The 22188-nt window shown below is 41.8% G+C and overlaps 1 protein-coding gene and 1 long non-coding RNA gene across 5 annotated transcripts in view; one reads left to right on the top strand and one right to left on the bottom strand.

Moving 5' to 3' along the window:
- LOC140733387 (uncharacterized) overlaps positions 1–22188 on the top strand; it is a 31032-nt gene that overhangs the window by 3998 nt on the left and 4846 nt on the right. The window contains exon 2 of the long non-coding RNA XR_012100274.1: positions 1546–1765. This is a non-coding gene — a long non-coding RNA (uncharacterized lncRNA). The remainder of the gene's footprint in view (positions 1–1545; positions 1766–22188) is intronic.
- LOC140733386 (guanine nucleotide-binding protein G(I)/G(S)/G(O) subunit gamma-4) overlaps positions 7295–22188 on the bottom strand; it is a 29875-nt gene continuing 14981 nt past the window's right edge. For all 4 annotated transcript variants that reach the window (XM_073056652.1, XM_073056655.1, XM_073056654.1 and 1 more), the window contains 2 exons: positions 21235–21342; positions 7295–10498 (listed from right to left, as the gene is read on the bottom strand). In XM_073056652.1, the coding sequence (XP_072912753.1) occupies positions 10370–10498; positions 21235–21342 (237 nt within the window). In that variant the 3' untranslated portion in view covers positions 7295–10369. The remainder of the gene's footprint in view (positions 10499–21234; positions 21343–22188) is intronic.

Raw genomic sequence — 22188 nt, forward strand, 5'->3', positions numbered from 1 at the left:
AGATAGGGTGGTGAAGAAGGCTTTTGGAATGTTGGCCTTTATAAATCAGAGCATTGAGTACAGAAGTTGGGATGTAATGTTAAAATTGTACAAGGCATTGGTAAGGCCAAATTTGGAATATTGTGTACAGTTCTGGTCACCGAATTATAGGAAAGATATCAATAAATTAGAGAGAGTGCAGAGACGATTTACTAGGATGTTACCTGGGTTTCAGCACTTAAGTTACAGAGAAAGGTTGAACAAGTTAGGTCTCTATTCATTGGAGCGTAGAAGGTTGAGGGGGGATTTGATCGAGGTATTTAAAATGTTGAGAGGGATAGATAGAGTTGACGTGAATAGGCTGTTTCCATTGAGAGTAGGGGAGATTCAAATGAGAGGACATGATTTGAGAGTTAGGGGGCAAAAGTTTAAGGGAAACACGAGGGGGTATTTCTTTACTCAGAGAGTGATAGCTGTGTGGAATGAGCTTCCTGTAGAAGTAGTAGAGGCCAGTTCAGTTGTGTCATTTAAGGTAAAATTGGATAGGTATATGGACAGGAAAGGAGTGGAGGGTTATGGGCTGAGTGCGGGTAGGTGGGACTAGGTGAGATTAAGAGTTCGGCACGGACTAGGAGGGCCGGAATGGCCTGTTTCCGTGCTGTGATTGTTATATGGTTATATGGTTAATAAGATCACTGAAAGATTGCACAAACTTGGGCGTTCAATCAGTGTGTAAAAGACTACAGTGAAGAGTCCTTGAAAGTGAGTTCATAGGTTGTGGGAACATTTCAATGATAGGGCAAGTGAAGTTATTACCTTTGGTTCAAGAGCTTGATGTTTGAGGAGTAATAACTGTTCCTGAAACTGGATGTGTGAGTTCTGAGGCTCCTGTACCTTCTTCCTGATGGCAGCAGTGAGTAGTAGAGACCCTCTCCAACTTTGATCTGCCGATGAGGACTGGCTCATGGATGTCCTGTTTCCTCCTCCTGAAGTCATTAATCGGCTCCTTGGTCTTCCTGACATTGAGTGAGAGGTTATTGTTGTGGCACCACTCAGCCAGGTTTTCAATCTCTCCCCATATGCTTATTTGTCACCAACTTTGTTTTGACATACAACAGTGGAGTCATTAGCAAACTTGAATATTTATTCTTTATAATTATTCTTAATTAGTTTATAAAATAGTGGTTATGGAATAAAATCCATAGTTGCTGCCTTGTAGGAATGGATTCTCTGAGAATGGTCTACTCCTCTCTCTGATAAGAGTTTTGGTTTAATTCTTTTACCTTATTAGTACTCCATAGTTTCTCAATCCTTTGTTTTCAACAAGTTGTGGACCAAAATTCTTTTCCACAGCCATTTTCTTACCTCAGTAAGTACCTCGAGTTCTAATATTTTGTGTGAATTCCACCTGAAATCCTACCTTTGCCATTTTGAATCCCCTGTATTATGTGTATATTCAACATGTTCAGATGTTGTTGGATCCTTTTTCCTGTTTCATTTTGAAAACTGTGTTTAATGGCATGCATTCATACCTGCATATTCTTGACCTTGCATTCTGATGCCCAGGACTGGAAAAAACTGCTGAGGGTTGTAAATGCAACCAGCTCCATCACGGACACCAGCCTCCCTACCATTGATGACAAGAAGCCAGCATCCATGAATTAGAACTCTCACCATCCAGGACAACTCATCGCTACCATCAAGGAGGTACAGGAGCCTGAAGACCCACACTCAGCTGCTTCCCCTCTGTCATTAGATTTCTAAACAGTCCATGAACACTACCAAGGTATTTTGCTGGTTTTTTTTGCTACTACGTATTTTATTATTTATATATTTCTTATTGTCACTAGTATTTATGTATTTCACTGTACTGCTGCCACAGAACAACAAATTTCGCAATAAAAGATCTGTTTCTGATTCAATAGCACTGACATTTTTTTTCAAATCTGACCTGTCCATTTCATCCTGTACACCACTTGGTGCATCAACACTAAAGTCATCAGCCTCAAATTTTTTTCTCCACAGATTCTGCATATCCAGCATCTTCTGTTTCTATTTTAGTGATTATGCAGTCAAATGTAGGAACGTTGGCTGTGTTTATAGGTAGGGATCAGATTGTCCTGCTATTGAGTGTATAAGTCAGAAAGAAGATCCTTTCTAAAATTATCTGTGAATCCCTGAATTAGAAGATCCCATGCTCGTGTCCTAGTTAAGACACTTGAAGGTGTAATCCACATCCTTAGGCCTTTGTTTTGTGTGAACTGGTTTTTGTGTTTCTGCTCTGGTATAAAATTAAAATCTGACCCATAATCCAGTATTTATAATTCTTACATGGTATAAATATTATGTTCAAACAAGAAATTTTATGGCATATGTCAGAGATGATAAATCTGGTTGATTCAGTAGCTCTGACCCTCTTTCAAATCTGAGTTGTCCACTTCATCCTGTACTCCATCTAGTCATCAGCCTGAAATTTCTCCATAGATATTGCATGTCATGTTGAGTATTTCCAGCATTTTCTGCTATTTTAGAGCTGATTATTTCTCAAGCATTTCAAAAATGCAAATGTTCTACTGAAGAAAGAACATAAAACAGTACAGCAGTGCAGACCCCTCAGCCCATGATGTCGTGCCGAACTTTTAACATACTCCAAAATCAATCTAACCTTCCCTCCCACATAGCCTTCCATTTTTCTTTCATTCTTGTGTAGTGTAGGTCTCCATTAGTCTCGATAGACCATGGATTTGCGCCTTGGAAAGTTTCCAGGGCGCAAGCCTGGGCAAGGTTTTTTTTTATGGAAGACCGGCAGTTCCCCAAGCTGCAAGTCTCCCCTCTCCACACCACCAATTTTGTCCAAGGGAAGGGCACTAGGATGCATACAGCTTGGCACCAGTGTCATCACAGAGCTATGTGTGGTTAAGTACCTTGCTCAGGGACACACACGCAGCCTCAGCCAAGGCTCGAATTAGCAACCTTCAGATAACTAGACGAACGCCTTAACCACTTGGCCACACGGCAACACTCATTCATGTACCTAAGCGTCTCTTAAATGTGCCCAGTTTATCTGAATCCACCTTTAAATCAAGTGGTGGATGCGTGCTCAATTGAAACACTTGGGAGAAATTTGGATAATACATGGATGGGAGGGGTATTGAGGACTTTGATCCAGGTGGGTGTCAATGGGACTAATCTAATTCAGCATGGACTAGATGGGCCAAAGAGCCTGTTTCTGTGCTGTAGTGCTCTGTGACTGTTGATGCTGTCTTGGATAAAGTACATAGTTGGGCCAGCACTGCATGACCTGATCCAAATTCATTTGTTTTTATCAGAATGCACATCCAACCCAAACTGAACCTGTCACACATGGTCTGCTCAAATAGGGTTCGGCCATTATAGCCATGCTCTAGCTTCTTAGTTACAACAAAAAAAAGTATTTCATTGGCTATGAAGAGCTTTGAGGTGATCTGGTATTAGGAAAGGAGTGTAATGCATGTTCCATTCACAAAGAAGAAAAAATAAGCCCCAGACATGTTTGATAACTGAATATCTCTTTAATTGCTTCATAATCTGTACTAATCACCAAACAGGAAATGACCAATCGATTTGCGTATCTGACTCATAGTGTAACAAACTAAGGTTTGGACTTAATTTTCATTCAAATTTCTCGGAGATGCAATGTTAAACTTAACAGGTTGAGGTGAATTACAATAGTTTTATCATGCAACGGTGCAGCAAGTTTCAGTTGCTTCCCATGTGAGTGCCATGTGTTGGAAAAGAATTAAAAGACCATAAGAAGAATCTTTGTGCTTTTCTCCCAGGAAGTAGGACACAAGGATTGACACAAAGTTTGAATTTTTTTCCTTCAAAATGTTCTTTCATATATCAGTGTTCTTAGTAGTTTTCAAAGTAAACAAAGGGCAGCAGACTCAGCACATTCCTCACGGCTTTCTACGCATTATCGCAAAACACGGCAGGTTTGTTTTACCCCAATGCCAGATTTTGTTTTACTTGATCAATTGCAGCAAATTACTTTACAATATTTTGACCTGCCAGCTTGTTCTCCCCCCTCCCACCTTCTTATTCAGGCATCTTCCCGATTAGCGGTTCTAATGAAGGGTCTCAGTCCAAGATGTTGACTGTTTATTCCCCTCCAGAATTTTGTGTGTGTTACTCTGGATTCCCATTTTGCTTGTGATTAGGGATTACACTTTCTGATCCTTATCCATATGGGCTCAATTCCACTCCCCAGTTCAACCCCCTCTATTTCTGCTGCACTGTGCTGTATCTTTTGGATGTGATGCATATTATCTCCTTTGCCTGTATCTCCCAAAATTCTGATCTCTGCTATCAAGATGTTTTAGTATAAAATCAAGATCCCAATTCATTAATTTTCCACTCCAAAAGCAAATATTCGTCTGTCAGAAACACCAATTGATTAATTAGTTAATTAATTTATAGATACAGCACAGAACAGGCCTTTGACCCTCCCATCGACCCATCGATTTAACCCTAGCCTAATCATGGGACAATTTACAATGATCATTAACTAACTGTCTTTGGTGTGTGGGAGGAAACTGGAGCACCCAAAGGAAACTCTCGCCCACATGTGAAGAACATACAAACTTTCTTACAGGACACTAGAATTGAACTCCGAACTCCAATATCCCAATCTGAAATAGTGTCACGCTAATGTCTGATGTCTCCTTGGTGTAGGAATGCCACAATCATGATCAAGCTATGCCCTCCTTCACGTGGTCATTTGTGGATCTCATCATTAACTCCAACCATACTCGTACTGAGTGTATGAACTGCTATACAAATTGTGTGTCTATGATTAGCAAGAAATTTGAAGAGATATTTTGATGGTTCTTACAACAGGTTTGTTACAAGGAGCGATGTATCAGACGGCTACTGTATTTCTGGGAGGGAAAACTGGCAAAGGAAAATAAATGTGCTTTCCATGAGTAATATTTCTTATAATGAGGGATGAAATGACATATCATTACAAATGTACTGAACCTAGTATCTAACAGATTTCAAAGTTAGTTTTTAAATATACTACAGGAGTAATGACATAGTCTGGGATGTTAAAGCAAGTGTTAACATGTTTTATCACTTGTTTTAATACATAATTACTGGTAAACTGTTAAAAAGAGAAATTTGCGAAGTTTTAGCATTATCTCAGTCATTTCTCATTCATGTGATGTTAAGATCACCCAGCAGATTGGTATTTCACATGCAATCTTCATTTCTGAAGAGAGTATAGTCAGCCCTCCTTAACGGCGGGGGATTGGTTCTGGGACCCCCCGCGGATACCAAAAAATGCGGATGCTCAAGTCCCTTATTTAACCTGGCTCAGTGCAGTGGTCTTTAGGACCCAGCGGAACCCCGGACTTTATTTAACATGTCTCAATGCGGTGGACATTAGGACCCGGTGCAGCTCTGAATCCACAGGGTTTCTGTTCATGAAAATAATCATGATCGCGATTGAAAATAAGGTGGAATTAATAAAGCGATCGGAAAGAGGTGAAATGCCATTGGTCATTGGAAAAGCGTTAGGCTACGTCAGTCAATGATCGGAACAATTTTAATGAGAGCATGTGAAAGGCCCTGCCCCGATGAAAGCTACAATTATTACTAAGCAACGCAGTGGTTTAATTATTGAAATACGTATGTTTCTTAAGTGTTTTATATGCATAGGAAGGTAAAATATGTACTATATACTAAGAAAAACGTTTGACTAACTGTCGCTAAATAATATCAGATGTACCTGTTCCGACTGCCTGTACTTTTAAGTCATTTCTAGATTACTTATAATACCTAATACAATGTAAATGCTATGTAAATAGTTGTTATACTGTATTGTTTAGGGAAAAATGACAAGAAAAAATAGTCTGTACATGCTCAAACAACGAGTGCTGGAGAGAGAACTTCCAGGTTTTCCCGATCCACGGTTGGTTGAATCTGCGCATGCGGAATCCGCGGATAAGGAGGGCCGACTGTACTCCTAAACAGACCACATTTTTGGTAACCAAGTACATTCAAGAATTCAAATGTGTAGAGAAGGGCCAGGAGACTAATTCCGATGTGGTAGTGTAGGAGCAGCACTGGATCATAGTGTTAGTGTAATGCTCTCTTACAGAAGCCCAGATTCAATTCTTGCCACAGTCTGTTAAGGACATGTCAGTACATTCTCCCCATAACTGCATAAAACTAAAATTATTAGAGCATATATCGGAGATATGAATAAACATGAGAAATTTTGTGTCATTCAGACTGGAAGAACGGCCCCTGAGTTGTGAGCCCATATAGAGGTACACAATTGTTAATAGAATGGAAAGTATAAACTGATGGAAGTGGGACCATAGGGTGGTAGCTCTATTAGAACAATTTTAGGACAGATCTCTGAAAATTATTCTGTATATAGTGCTTAGGACTGGGATGGACTAATGAGCAAAAGGCATGGAATCATTTATTAATGAATCAGAATAATGGGGTACACAGCCAACTTACCTTCTGCATCTGTGAGAACCTTGTGATCAAGAAACTTTGATAAACTAAAGATATCCCCCCTTTCTAGAAAGTCATTAGTTAAAATTGTTTTCTACAAGTAGTTAAAGAATGATATTAAGGTAGTTGTTTTTCTCCCCTCAAACATGAACAAAACATTAATGCCTACACATTGCAAGGTTTTTGCTACCAGGGCTTACCAACTATAGTCAGACTTACTCCTGAAAAATTCACGGAATATCTACCTACAACTGTCTCATCCTTGCAAGCAATCTAGCCCTCTGCCATCTCTAATACTTTTAAAACTAATGAGTTCCCATAATTTTCTTTTTAAATTTTTTTTCAATGGACTGCAATTCTTTTTCCCCTGGATATTGCTCACTGGCGCTGTTGAAGGGATTAATCTTTTACTCCTGGAGACTCCAGGGCAATCCTGGAAAGTTGGCAACTATTTATTGACATTTTGTTTTTTTTTCATTCAAAAAACTCTTTGTACCAAGATGCTTGTTCCAAGTCTGCCTCTGGTTTTGAACATGAAAAGCAAAGTAACATGACATGATTGATAAATAACGGCTGATCTCTCCCTTATTATGGGAACATCTGATAGCTTTGGCAAACTACATTTCCCCTTTAGCATATTTTCAAAAACATTTAAAAAGTTAAAAGAAATAAGGTAAAATAAAATGGAAATAAATCAAAGGGGGGGGGAAAACCAATGTTGATTGATTTTTTTGTTATGTGAGGATTACTAAGTGCTGAACTTGGAAACATGGTTACCCAGAGTGCACAATCACCACATCAAAAGTTAAACACTGGAATTAATTTTTAATCAATTTATATTTGACATTCAGATTTACAGTGCAATTGTGCTGAATTGAAAGATGTACATTTTTGGCTATTATCATACGTTTGATGTATTCCTATTCATTTTAGATGAAACCAACATCACAAGACCAGTTCTGTTGAAGGCAGTCTCATGGGCTTTTACACTTCTGCCTGCTAAATACCAGCCTGTCTATATTCCTTTTGAAGCATCTAGTCGCTCCTTAGCTGACCAGATCCTTACTCTGACCCATTTCCAGCTGGTTATCACTTTCAGTGTAAAGCCTTGCCTTCAACTTCTTGTTTTAAGCTGATCTCCAGAGCCCTGTAGATTCGGAACTCTGGAATTCCTTCAACTGTCTTTCTTCATTCATGACTCACTTTGAAACCTATTGACAAACTTTTGTTACTTATCCTAATCCGTTCTTACCCATCCAAGATCTAGTTTGGGATTATGATACGGCAAATATTTTTGTCAATGAACAATCATTTTGTCTTCCTTTAAACTCGTGTGCTGAAGAATGACAATCAACAATCTTGAATCTTTGCCTTCTCCATTGTGTTTATAGCATCAAGAATGCAACCTCTTTCTGTTCAGCTTTGGAAACATAAATGGCTTTTTTTTGTGGTAAGTAACAAAACCTGCTTTCCTGTGTGTTTAGCTAAAGTTTGCAAAGCTGCACTCTTGAACATCCATTGTATGGATGTGATAAATGATTCTAATGTCTCCTCAGTTCAGGGGATATTACAGATACCAACAGCAGCCACCACACAAAATCAATCGAGTGGTTATTTCATCTGGAAATGTGTTTGGTGCATTTTCGATTCTTTGCACTGCACTCAGCAGTCCAGAAAACCTCCTATATGATGAACAATCTTAGTTGCCAGCATCCTTCCTAGGAGGAACTGCTCCATAATGTTCTGATCAACACAATAACTCGCATTCATGTTAAATTCTTATTATTGTATTTCATGTTAAATATACATTGAAGATATTTTAATTGATTAAAACTGTGATGACTGAGTACTGAGTTCACCATTTCTGAGCTTTCAAGCTTCCCGTCATTGCCAATTAACTGGATTCTGACAATCTGCATTAATTCCTCAATTACATTTTATTTACTTGTGCACAAGGGGAACAGCACAGTCTCTGTCATCACCCTGTTCTGAAGTCTGAACAGAAAAATTGCCATTTTTATACAGAATTTGACTAGTTCTTTACAAATATTGATCCATTAGAAACTTGGTGCACCTCAGAATCCCATCATTTGCATATTTAAATATCAATTATAATATATATTTCAGATTTTAATAACCAATTAAATCCATGTTAAAAGCCAATGAGAATTAGGGACATGCCTGTCCCAGCATGCAAAGTCAGCTCTGGTGGACTGGGCGGATGAGATCTAACAGCCAGAATGGAGGTACTGCAACATTTAACATTCCAAGGACAGCAAAGGGCATGACAAGGCACAGAAGATGTCATGGTCATGGTCAGACACTAACCCCAATTTGTGCTGCTTTTTCATACCACTAAACCCAAACCTCTGAGGTTGAGAAAGCAGAACTGCCCCAATGCAGCAGCTTTTTCACTCTAAAAACTTTCCCACTCTAAAAACTTTCCCACTCAGGTTTCCTTTCATTGTTGGATACGATGGACAACCACCATTTGAGAGTAAGTAAAATGCCTGTCCAATAGTAAGTGGTGCCCTAGAATCCCATGATTGAGAAATGAGTGCAAGTTGCCAGATTCCAGTTAATTGGCAATGACACCCTCACTTCCCATTTCACAAGGCTCCCATTCCATGTCCTTCACAGCTTACTTTAAAAAAGAATAGGCAGAAGTCATCATAAATCACTTCTCTGAAATAAAGGAGAGCAATTTTGCTGCACTCTGCTACTTGGGGATATCCCAAACTCACTAATCTTCACTTAATAAATAGCCCACAATCCATTATGTAAGGAACCTTGCTCAAGATTGCTTGGTTCAAAAAATGGCTCTCATTCTTCAAGTATGCAGTCTCTTTAAATACAGAGAAAAACTTGTGCTGTTTTCTGCAAAGAGGACTGTCTTTCAGAACGTGGAAGTTGTTTCTACTTACAGTGGAGACCAAATATTGAGGATATTAATACAAGAAAGTTACTAGTGAGTCCAGTAGGGAATTCCCTCTTCTTCTCCCGTTCACTCAGGGAACTGTGAAATGTGGCATCTATCAGCACATTCAAAAGGAGCAACAAAGCAACAGAAGGGTTTGTTAACAGGGTGAGATGAAGATGAGTGCAAACATCTCATGTGCAGCATATGCACCAAAGTACAACTGTTTCTGTGCTGCAAGTTCCATGTTCAGTACAGCTGGGATCTTGGAAAATAGATTCAAGCCCCAAACTGTTTGAAAATATCACCAATTAAGCTATTAAACCTGGCAATGTTTTTAGATATAGGAAATCAATCTCAAGATAGTACCCAGTAATATACATGTAAGTCATTAATAAATTTACTTTGAATTTTGAAATAAGGAAGCTATTCAAAACTATTGTCAGATCAATCAGGATATTGTTAGATCTGTATTGAGACAGCAAAAGATAATTTTCTATAAAAACAAGTTATTTTTGTTTCTTATTCAGGTTAGTTTCACAATAAACATTTCTTAGTATTTGGCCCTTTACATGGAACTTCAGTACTGTTGAGATTGGGTAAATTCAGTTTCTCTCACTAGGTATGTATAGTCATTAAAAATAGAATGCTTATACTCAACTTCTCTGCAAATCCACTCTTACCTGTTGCCACCAATGAATTGTGCTTTAACATTTTATATTAAATATACAAAACACAAGGATCTAGTTAGAAAAAGTCATCTAAATTCATAAAAAATTATCTTGTGATTGTGTAACTGACACAATGCTGTGCCATCAAAATCATGATCAACATAAAACACTTAGTAACGGTTATTCCTCTAAATAGGTGCAGTGATTACAGCATGCACATGTGACTCCCAACAACCAGTCTTCTGTTTGGACATAGTATACCCCACCTCTCAGCCCTCTTTCTTGGACGTTGTCAGAGGATGACACAGAAAAACTTCTTCTCCCTGAAGGGGTTCTCTGAAGCAGGCAGTGGGGCAATGAGTGGGTCATCCCTGAGGTGAGCATCGCAGTAAGCCATCAGGTCAGCTGATGCCTTTGAAACCTACAATGTACCAGAGAAAAGAGTGTGATTAGTTTCAATGCTACCCAACATGTTCCTGGAGAAAAGTGAATTCACGTTAATGCATCTAGAACTGGGGCGGCACAGTTAGGGTAATCCTATCGCGGCACCAGTGACATGGGTTCAAATCCGCTGCTGTCTGTAAGGGGTTTCTTTGTTTTCCTGTGACTGCGTGGGTTTCCTTCCAAATCCAAAGGCGGGTTAGTAGGTTAATTAATCAGATGGGTGTAATTGGGTGTTGTGAGCTTGGGCTGGAGGGGCTGGTTACTCTGCAGTATCACTACAAATTAATAATTAAATAAAGGTAGAATTAAATTAAGATGATCATGTCCACAAACATGGCCCTTTGCAACTTTGGTGGGGAAAGATTAAAGACTGATGTTTTCAAAATGTTAATATGATTTGCAAGAAATCTAACATTTAATTACTGCAAGACACCTATGACTTTGTCCACCAGATAACAGTAAGTATGGAGCTTGTGGAAAAGTATTAAACTGGAGCTCAGCAAATTACAAGAGTAATAGGCAGGAACTAGGGAGAAGTAATTGGAAACAGCTGATTTTGGGCAAGTCCACTCTGACACGTGGAGCAGGCCCAATGGGGCAAATGGCAAACTCTGCTCCTATATCTTATGCACATGTGGAGTGTGTTTAAAGACCAACTGCACAGGGTAAAGGACAAATATGTTCCAGTAAGAAGGAAGGACAAGGGTGGCAAGGTAAGGGGGCCTTGGATACTGAGAGGGGTGGTGAATTTGATCATGAAGGAAAGGAAAATGTACTGTATATGAGGTTTAGGAAGCTAAAATAAAGCAGGGTCCTTAAGGTCCTGGCAAGCTATGTAAACATTGAGAAAGAGAGGATAACCTGGGAGAGAGCAGGACTGGTCTAAGATAAAGCAGGGAATGTATGCTTGGAGGCAGAGGATGTGAGCAAAGTCGTAAATGAGTACTTTGCATTGGCATTTACCAAGGAAGGAAGTGGAGGAAAGTGAGATCAGTGTGCTAATATGCCAGGACATTTTAAGATAAAGAAAGTAATGGTGTTGGATTAAAGAACTTTAAGCTGGTTAAGTCCTCAGGACCTGATGGAATATATCCCAGGTTTATATCATATAAGAGAGACGAGAGATACGATTGCTGAGGCCTTGACCAAAATCTCTAGCTACAGGTGAGTTCCCAGAGGACTGACAAGTGGTTGAGTTGTTCTGTTATTCAAGAAGAGAAACAGTATAATCCTGGAAACTATTGATTGCTGAATTTCATACCAGTGGCAGGGAAGCTTCTGGAGAGGATTCTTAGCGATAAGATTTACAAGTCTTTGGAGAAGCAAGGCCTAATTAGGAACAATCAACGTGACTTTGTGCGGGGCAAATTGTGTCTTACTAACTTGACTGAGTAGGAGATGAAGGTAGAGCTATGGACATTATCTACATGGAATTTAGTAAGGTGTCTGACAAGGTTTCTCATGGTAACTTACGACAAATGGGATCCGTGGTGATTTGCCATTTGAACTCAAAATTAGCTTGTCCATAGAAGATAGAGGCTAGTGGTCAATGGGTCTTATTTTGGCTGGAGGTCTGTGACTGTAGCGATCTGTACTGGTGATATACATATAGATGACCTAAACTGAAAAGCTTGAGCATGTAGATATTAAGAAAGAGGATGTGCTGGAGCTTTTGGAAAGCATCAAGTTGGATAAGTCACCAGGACCGGACGGGACGTACCCCAGGCTACTGTGGGAAGCGATGATCTTTGCATCATCAATGAGGATGGGAGAGGTTCCGGAGGATTGGAGGGTTGCAGATGTTGTTCCCTTATTCAAGAAAGGGAGTAGAGATAGCCCAGGAAATTATAGACCAGTGAGTCTTACTTAAGTGTTTGGTAAGTTGATGGAGAAGATCCAGAGAGGCAGGATTTATGAACATTTGGAGAGGCATAATATGATTAGGAATAGTCAACATGGTTTTGTCAAAGGCAGGTCGTGCCTTAGGAGCCTGATTGAATTTGTTGAGGATGTGACTAAACACATTGATGAAGGAAGAGCAGTAGATGTAGTGTATATGGATTTCAGCATAACATTTGATAAGGTACCCCATGCAAGGCTGATTGAGAAAGTAAGGAGGCATGGGATCCAAGGGGACATTGCTATGTGGATCCAGAACTAGCTTGCCCACAGAAGGCAAAGAGTGGTTGTAGACAGGTCATATTCTGCATGGAGGTCGGTGACCAACAGTGTGCCTCAGGGATCTGTTCTGGGACCCCTATTCTATGTAATTTTTATAAATGCCCTGATGAAGAAGTGGAGGGATGGGTTAGTAAATTTGCAGATGACACAAAGGTTAGGGGTGTTGTGGATAGTGTGGAGGGCTGTCAGAGGTTACAGTGGGACATTGATAGGATGCAAAGCTGGGCTGAGAAATGGCACCCGCATGGGTCCCAGTTATGCCTGCCTTTTTGTTGGCTTTGTGGAACAGTCCATGTTCCAACTCTTAAACGGGTATCCGTTCCCCTTTTTTCCTTCGCTACATCGACGACTGCATTGGTGCTGCCTCCTGCACGCATGCTGAGCTCGTTGACTTCATTAACTTCGCCTCCAACTTTCACCCTGCCCTCAAATTTACCTGGTCCATTTCCGACACCTCCCTCCCCTTTCTTTATCTTTCTGTCTCCATCTCTGCAGATGGCTTATCTACTGATATCTACTATAAATCTACAGACTCTCACAGCTACCTGGACTATTCCTCTTCCCACCCTGTCTCTTGCAAAAATGCTATCCCCTTCTCACAATTCCTCCGTCTCCACCGCATCTGCTCTCAGGATGAGGCTTTTCATTCCAGGATGAAGGAGATGTCTTCCTTTTTTTAAACAAAGGGGCTTCCCTTCTTCCACCATCAACTCTGCTCTCAAATGCATCTCTCCCATTTCCCGCACATCTGCCCTCACCCCATCTGCCCGCCACCCCATTCGGGATAGGGTTCCCCTTGTCCTCACCTACCATCCCACCAGCCTCCAGGTCCAACGTATAATTCTCCGTAACTTCTGCCACCTCCAACGGGATCCCACTACCAAGCACATCTTTCCCTCCCCCCACTTTCTGCTTTCCGCAGGGATCGCTCCCTATGCGACTTCCTTGTCCACTCGTCCCCCCCATCCCTTCCCACTGATCTCCCTCCTGGCACTTATCCTTGTAAGCGGAACAAGTGCTATACCTGCCCTTACACTTCCTCCCTCACCACCATTCAGGGCCTCAGACAGTCCTTCCAGGTGAGGCGACACTTCACCTGTGAGTTGGCTGGTGGGGTATACTGCGTCCAGTGCTCCCAGTGTGGCCTTTTATATATTGGTGAGACCCGACGCAGACTGGGAGACCGTTTCGCTGAACACCTACGCTCAGTCCGCCTGAGAAAGCAGGATCTCCCAGTGGCCACACATTTTAATCCCACGTCCCATTCCCATTCTGATATGTCTATCCATGGCTTCCTCTACTGTCAAGATGAATCCAAACTCAGGTTGGAGGAACAACACCTTGTATACCGGCTAAGTAGCCTCCAACCTGATGGCATGAACATTGACTTCTCTAACTTCCGTTAATGCCCCTCCTCCCCTTCTTACCCCATCCCTGACATATTTAGTTGTTTCTTTTTTTTCTCTCTCTCTGCCCATCACCCTGCCTGTTCTCCATCTCCCTCTGGTGCTCCCCCCTCCCCCTTTCTTTCTCCCGAGGCCTCCTGTCCCATGATCCTTTCCCTTCTCCAGCTCTGTATCACTTTCACCAATCACCTTTCCAGCTCTTAGCTTCATCCCACCCCCTCCGGTCTTCTCCTATCATTTCGCATTTCCCCCTCCCCCCACTACTTTCAAATCTCTTAGTATCTCTCCTTTCAGTTAGTCCTGACGAAGGGTCTCGGCCCGAAACGTCGTCAGTGCTTCTCCTTATAGATGCTGCCTGGCCTGCTGTGTTCCACCAGCATTTTGTGTGTGTTGTGAGAAATGGCAGATGGAGTTCAACACAGATAAGTGCGAGGTGGTTCATTTTGGTAGGCCAAATATGATGGCTGATGGCAGAATATAGTATTAATGATAAGACTCTTGGCAGTGTGAAGGATCAGAGGGATCTTGGCGTTTGAGTCCATAGGACACTCAAAGCTGCTATGCAGGTTGACTCTATCGTTAAGAAGGCATATGGTTCATTGGCCTTCATCAATTGTGGGATTGAGCTGAGCTGAAAGGTAATGTTGCAGCTATATAGAACCCTGATCAGACCCCACATGGAGTACTGTGCTCAATTCTGGTCGCCTCACTACGGGAAGGATGCAGAAACCATAGAAAGAGTGCAGAGGAGATTAACAAGGATGTTGCCTGGATTGGGGAGCATGCCTTATGAGGATAGGTTGACTGAACTTGGCCTTTTCTCCTTGGAGCGACGGAGGACGAGAGGTGACTTGATAGATGTGTATAAGATGATGAGAGGCATTGATCATGTGGTTAGTCAGAGGCTTTTTCCCAGGGCTGTAATAGCTAGCACAAGAAGGCACAGTTTTAAGGTGCTTGGAAGTAGGTACTGAGGAGATGTCAGGGTTAAGTTTTTTTTACCCAGAGGGTGGTGAGTATGTACTGGAATGGGCTGCCGGCAACAGTGGTGGAGGCAGATACAATAGGGTCCGTTATGTGTGATGAGAAAACCATGAGGGGATGGGGTCCAGAGTTGACCCCCTGTGAACTATGCTGCTAACGAGAGAGAGAGATAAAGAGGGGGAGAGGCGCCATGCTGCTCATGCTGATAATGAGAGAGACACAAGGATTTAAAATTATGGCTTCTTCGCTGATTGTTGACTTTACTTCCAAGGACTTTATCACTTTGCCTGTTTGTGTGAATCCCTGCTGACTCAGCAGAGTGGTGCCAGGTGCCTGCTGGGACAGGAGGGAGTGGCCCAGTTTGATGGACATGGAGTTGATGGATGGCTGGAACCCCAGCAGGGGAGATGAAAGACGAGTCTGCTGAGACACAGGCAGACACACCACTGGACACTGAACGAGTGTTGTGCACCAACAGGAAGGTGGGGGCTTGGAAGATCGATTTGGGGGAATCGGTCAGAGGCTCACAGTGTGTGAAGGCAGGCTGGGGAGGGGGGGGGCTTGTGTGTGTGTCCACCCTCGCTTGGGTGACAAGTCCACCACTGAAGAATGGTCTGGCTGGGAACGGAAGGGTCATAATCGATGACCAGAACAACGGAACCAGAGATGGTGGTAGAGGCAAATATGATAGAGATGTGTAAGATGCTCTTAGAAAGGCACATGGAAATGCAGGAAATTGAAGAATTGTGTAGGCAGAAGAGATTGGTTTAGTTAGGCATTTAATTAGTTTGGCACAACATTGTGGGTGGAAGAGGCTATTCCTGTGCTGAAATTTTCGATGTTCTACAATGGACTTTTATTTTGTTCTAATTGTGTTTTCTGGTAAAAAGTATAATTTGCGTTTGTCTTGTGAATGTTGTTTTTCTAATGCTATGTGCCTGTAATGCTGCTGTAAATTTTTCATTACTCCTCAGCACAAATGCATTTGTGCATTTGACAATAAACTCAAAAGGAAATAAATACATACAGGAAAAAATTTGCACAGTGTGACAGAACAAGCAGGGAAAGGGGAATTCAATCAGATAGCTCTTTTGAAGAATTATAGAACATAGAAACATAGAAAACTTACAGCACAATACAGACCTTTCAGCCCACAAAGCTGTGCTGAACATGTCCTTACCTTAGAGATTACCTAGGGTTACCCATAGCCCTCTATTTTTCTAAGCTCCATGTACCTGTCCAGGAGTCTCTTAAAAGACCCTATCGTATCTGCCTCCATCACCGTTGCCAGCAGTCCATTCCACGCACTCACCACTCTCTGCGTAAAAAAACTTAACCCCTGACATCTCCTGTGTACCTACTTCCAAGCACCTTAAAACTGTGCCCTCTCGTGCTAGCCATTTCAGCCCTGGAGAAAAGCCTCTGACTATCCACATAATCAATGCCTCTCATCATCTTGTACACCTCTATCAGGTCACCTCTCAGTGTATGATCCTCTAGTGTATGATTCTTTCCCTCACTATTGCAGATAACTTCTCATCTCATGATTTAACAGATGTTTGTGTACAACCATAAAAACCAAAGCCAAACATGCCAGTCAGGGTAGGCATAATGGATACTTTTGTTCTTTCAGATTCCATCAACCCACAGTTTCATTTTTGTTTTTAAATCCAAATTTAGGAAACTGATTCAAGCACAAAGACCAGCTATTTTAGCAGTTAACACATTCCATTGATTTTATTTCCCTTTTTCCAAATTCAAAAACACTGTGCTGAATAAACAACTTGCACTTCTTTAACCCAGTGCCTTTAACCCAGTAAAAAACACCCTTGGGAGCTTTATCATGAACAGAATATGATAAAATCATATAAGTTGGGAGTAGTGAGCTAATACCTTTATCAAGGAGGTTATAACACATTGAAGGAAGGAAGAAAAGCAGGAATTCTAAGAGTGGGAAATTACAAAGCTTGTGGCCTTGGCAACTCAGAGCATGGCTACCAAGGGTGGAGCAAAGGAAGCTGGGTCTGTGTGCAAGGCTAGGACTGGAGAAAAACAGATCTTGGACAGTTCTTAAACTGAAGAACTGGCATTGGTGTTATTGAGCTGTAGGGTTTCTAGAGAGAGGGAGGGGTGCAAGAGCTTTCAGGAAGAGAGGTTTGTAGAAATATAGAGAGTTACACAGAGGGCAGAAAATTAAAATTTTAAATGTGTGGTTTAGAAGTAATGCCTGTGGGTAAATCATTGCAGTAACTCTCAGTGTAATCAAGGAGAAAGAATCAAATGTTTTGACCCATATATATCTACATGTATTAGGAATTTATTGTGGTGTGTTGGTCAGGGCACAACATGCAACAAAAAAAATCAAGAACATTCAGCAATTATATGTAATAAAGGATTATATAAAAATAGTTAGAGATTAAAGGACAGATATGGAATAAAATGAGCACATGTATTTACCATATAAGCAGCATCATTAAAACGGTGTGAAGCGTTTAGAGTGCAGTGCAGGGACAGAGGTAATGGGGGGGAGGGGGGCTAACAGATTGGTTGATCAGATTAACTGCCCTGGGGAAGAAACTTTTAAGATGGCACGAAGTTTTTGTTTTAATAGCCCTCTTCCACTTTCCAGAAGGGGGCTTTTGGAAAGGCAGTTTGCAGGGTGGGTAACATATGGAATGATTTTTCCTGCCTGCTTCTTTGTCCTGGACACATACAGTGTAATGTCCTGCAGTCTAAGGGGGAGAAGGTTAATTCTTTCAAACGATGTATGAAATGCTGGATGGGCGTCCATTCACATTAGTCATGCCTCAAGAAAACAAGGATTTCAAAAAAAATGTACGGCATAACAAGTGCAATTTCCTGACGCTGGGCCAGTGACTCTCTAATCAGGAAGAACAACAGGACTACAGATACAAAGCCTGTGTGAATCCCTAGGAGTGCTGTGTAATTATCCTGGAAGCAGAAAACCCTTGCTGAAGCCATCCTGATCACTTGTTTTCCTGAGTGGCTGCAGCTCTCCATGCTGCATGTTTGAAGCTCCTATTTTTTTCAACCATCCTGTTCCCGGTACCACTGTCAAACGATAATAACAACGTGTCAGCTCATAATGGGAGCAGATCACCCTGGGGGTGTCACACAGTTTGACTAAAAAGACCATTGCAAGCACTGACAATTTCTGGTGGTGTGAAAGGGGCTAATTAATTTGCTTGCTGCCTTTTAAGGAGAATTTCAACATCTCAAAGCCAGGAAGCCACCTGTAAAATCTTGTTATTTAACTGTTCTTGTCTCTGTTAAAGACTTTTTTAAATAGCCAGGCAGAGTTAATGAGGAGTTCTGAAACTTGGCTGAGATTATTTTCTCACCATGCTCAATTGCCTTGTGGGTGTACCATTATATTAAGATGTCTGCATGGAGCTACAGCCTGATGTGGAATAGAGAATAATGAATAATATATCATTAAATGCTGTGTCGTTACCATCCAAACAAGATGGAAAGAACCCTGTGATTCACTGGTGCTCCTGTTCTTCCCGCCCTATACGGCTGTCAGATTTACTTTTCATATTGGCTTGACAGTCCCTCAGGATTGCCTTGCAATGTCCTGAAGTTAAAGATGAATCTCCTAGACACTGAAAACCAGGAACAAAATCATAGTTATAATAAAAAACGTGTTCTCCTCCGTTAGCTTCCAATATCTTGCTTCCTAATTGTTAAACTACTAGAAAAGGGGAAAGAAAAGCATTTTGCTTTTTACTGGGTGGCGTTTTTGATGGGCAGAGATAGTACAAGTCCGACACCCATGAGTCACATGGCCCAACTCTACTTCCCACTAGTCAGGACATTCACAGTGACAGGTGCATCATTGGAGACCCGAGTCACCCCGACCACAAACTGTTCCAGCTGCTACTAACCAGGAAACGGTACCACAGCATAAAACCAGGACCAACAGACTCCGGGACAGCTTCTTCCACCAGGCCATCAGACTGATTAATTCACACTGACACAATTGTATTTCTATGCCATATTGACTGTCCTGTTGTACATACTATTTATTACAAATTACTATAAATTGCACATTGCACATTTAGACCGAGACGTAACAAAGATTCTTACTCCTCATGTATGTGAAGGATGTAATTCAATTCAATTAAATTCTATGTCTTATGGTCTTAGTACCACACACAAAATGTTGGAGGAATTCAGCATGGTGTGGGGTCTCAGCCCAAGTGGTGACTCTTCTCTTTCTTTCTCCCTGTGGATGCTGTCTGACCTACCAAGTTCCTGCAGCATTTTGCACGTGGTACTCTGGATTTCCAGCATCTGCAGAATCTCTTGCAATTTGCTAACCCACTAGTTGAGGCCAGTTCATTGGCTATATTTAAGAGGAAGTTAGATATGGCCCTTGTGGCTAAAGGGATCACGGGGTATGGAGAGAAAGCAGGTACAGGGTTCTGAGTTGGATGATCAGCCATGATCATACTGAATGGCGGTGCAGGCTCGAAGGGCCAAATGGCCTACTCCTGCACCTATTTTCTATGTTAGTACTGGAGTTTTTGCTGAGCCCAGTCAGCTAAACCATCCAGTAGCTAACAGCAAAGCGGCATGGTGCCAGAGGCCCGGGTTCAGTCCTGACCTACAGTGCTGTCTGAGTCTGCAAGTTCTTCCAGTGGGGATTTCATCCCACATCCCAAAGACTTGTGGCTCAGTAGATTAACTGACCTTCGTAAAGTGAGTGGTAGAACCTAGGGTCCAAACACAAGAAATTCTGCAGATGCTGGAAATCTTGAACAGCACACAGAAAATGCTGCAGGAACTCAGCAAGTCAAGCAGCATCTGTGGAGGGGAATAATTAGCTGAAATTTCAGGCTGAGACCCTTCATCAGTCCTGGTTGACTTTTGTTACCCTCCATAGAGGCTGCCTGACTTGCTGAGCTCCCCCAGCATTTTGTGCATATTGCTGATAGAATCTGAGGGGAGTTTTCAGGAATGTGGGGATAATAAAATGGGTATCAGTTTAGATGGGTGTTTGGTCCAGAGGACCTGTTTCTGTGCTGTATCTCTCTATAAACCCAAACCACTGCAATATGGGGTGGGTAGCAAGCAGTGGGGAATGGGAGGAGGTAAAATTGGCCATGCAGATTGAAGAGGAGAAACGTTGAGGTTTTTGCAAGACAGGGGATGAGAAGGTTTCAGCAGGTGGTAGTGACGTGGGTAGGGAGATGGACAAAGAATGTGCTAGTGTTCAGAGAGAAGGAAGTCAGCTGGAGGAATAGGGTGTGCTTATGTCTGGAGTGTTATCAGACCACATTGAGGTATCATTAGCAGCTTTGGAAACCATATCTAAGAAAGGCAATGTTGAGGGTCCAGAGGAGGTTTATGAGAATGATATTGGCAATTAAAATATGAGGAGTGTTTGCTGCCATAGGGCCTGCACTCACTGGAATTTAGAAGAATGAGAGGGGATCTCATTGAAACCTACTGAACATTGAAAGGCCAAGATAGAGTGGATGTGGAGAGGATGTTTCCAATAGTAGGAGAGTCTAGGACCCAAGGGCATGGCCTCAGAATAGAAGGATGTCCCTTTAGAACAGAGATGAGGAAGAATTTCCTTAGCCAGAGGGTGGAGAATCTGTAGAATTCATTGCCACAGATGGTGCTGGAGACCAAGTCATGGAGTATATATAAAGTGTAGGTTGACAGGTTCTTGATCAAAGGTTATGTGAAGAAGGGAGGTAAATGGGGTTGAAACAGAAAATAAATCAGCCATGATGGAGTGGGTCAAATGGTCCAATTTTGCTCCTATGTCTTAAGATTGTATTGACATTCAGAAACACTGGGCACGTAAAGTGCAAATGAGCCATGTAACATGTTGTGTACATTTGAAATCAAGCGACTGCACGTAACCTCTCTACCACTGGGAAAGGCAAAACCAACGATCAGAAATCCCAGCAATAAATCTGCAAAATCTCAACCTGGCTCCGGCATTCTCGCAGGCAAGTACCATCACATATCCACGAGTAAGCTTGAGGACAGGAGGTGCTTTGAGGAGTTTAATGCATCCTATCTCCATTCCAAATGAATCAACAGAATAAGGACTTGCCCAATTTTTCCCACAAAATGGCTCAGAAGTGTTATTGACACTCACCTTCATTCTGTCCATACAAGCTTCCATTTTTAGCTGCTCCACCGCTTTCCTGGCCTGAGATATACTGGCTGTGTTGTTGCTTGACATCTTTCCTGGCACCCTGCAAGCCTTTAAAATCAAATGTCTTAAAGTTTGAGGGGGAATATAAATCTACATACCATTCTGTAAAAAAATTACACTGTGAAGTTATCACCGATACTTTTTAAAGTATTTAGTAATGAACATAGAACATCACAGCACAGTACAGGCTCTTCGGCCCACAGTGTTGTGCTATCCTTTTAACCTTCTCTATGCTCAATCTAACCACTCCCTTCCACATAGCCCTCCATTTTTATCCTCATCCATGTGCCTATCTAAGAGTCTCTTAAATGTTTCTGCCTCTACCACGAACCCGGCACAGTGTTCCATGCATGTACCACTCTGTGAGAGGAGCTCTGACATGCCCCTATACTTTCCTCCAATTACTTTAAGTCATGACATTTGTATTAGCCATTTCTGCTCTGGGAAAAGGGCTTTTGCTGTCCACTCGATCTATGCCCTTATCATCTTATATATCTCTATCAAGTCACCTCTCATCCTCCTTCGCCCCAAACAGAAAAGCCCTGGCGTGCTCAAGTTCCATTCAAACCTGATCGTTTCCGTTCCTAATTCAGAATGCAGTGGTGATGAGCCTTCCCTTTAAACCACTTTAAAGAATACAGAAAAGATTTGCGAGGATGTTACCAGAGATTGAAGAAAGAAGTTACAGAGAGGTTGAGCAGAACAGAATTTTACTCATTGGAGCATAGGAGAATGAGTGGCAATCTTATGTTGTTGTTGTTGAGCACGGGTGAGTCGCCGGTGACCCTGTGGATACTGTAGTTGTCCATAGGGTTTTCGTGGCAAGATTGCCAGGTCTTTCTTCCGTGCAGATACTGCTGTCGCCTAAGATGGGACCCGGCCAGATCTGAACTC

Source organism: Hemitrygon akajei, chromosome 9, assembly GCF_048418815.1.
Source record: "Hemitrygon akajei chromosome 9, sHemAka1.3, whole genome shotgun sequence".
NCBI lineage: Eukaryota > Metazoa > Chordata > Chondrichthyes > Myliobatiformes > Dasyatidae > Hemitrygon > Hemitrygon akajei.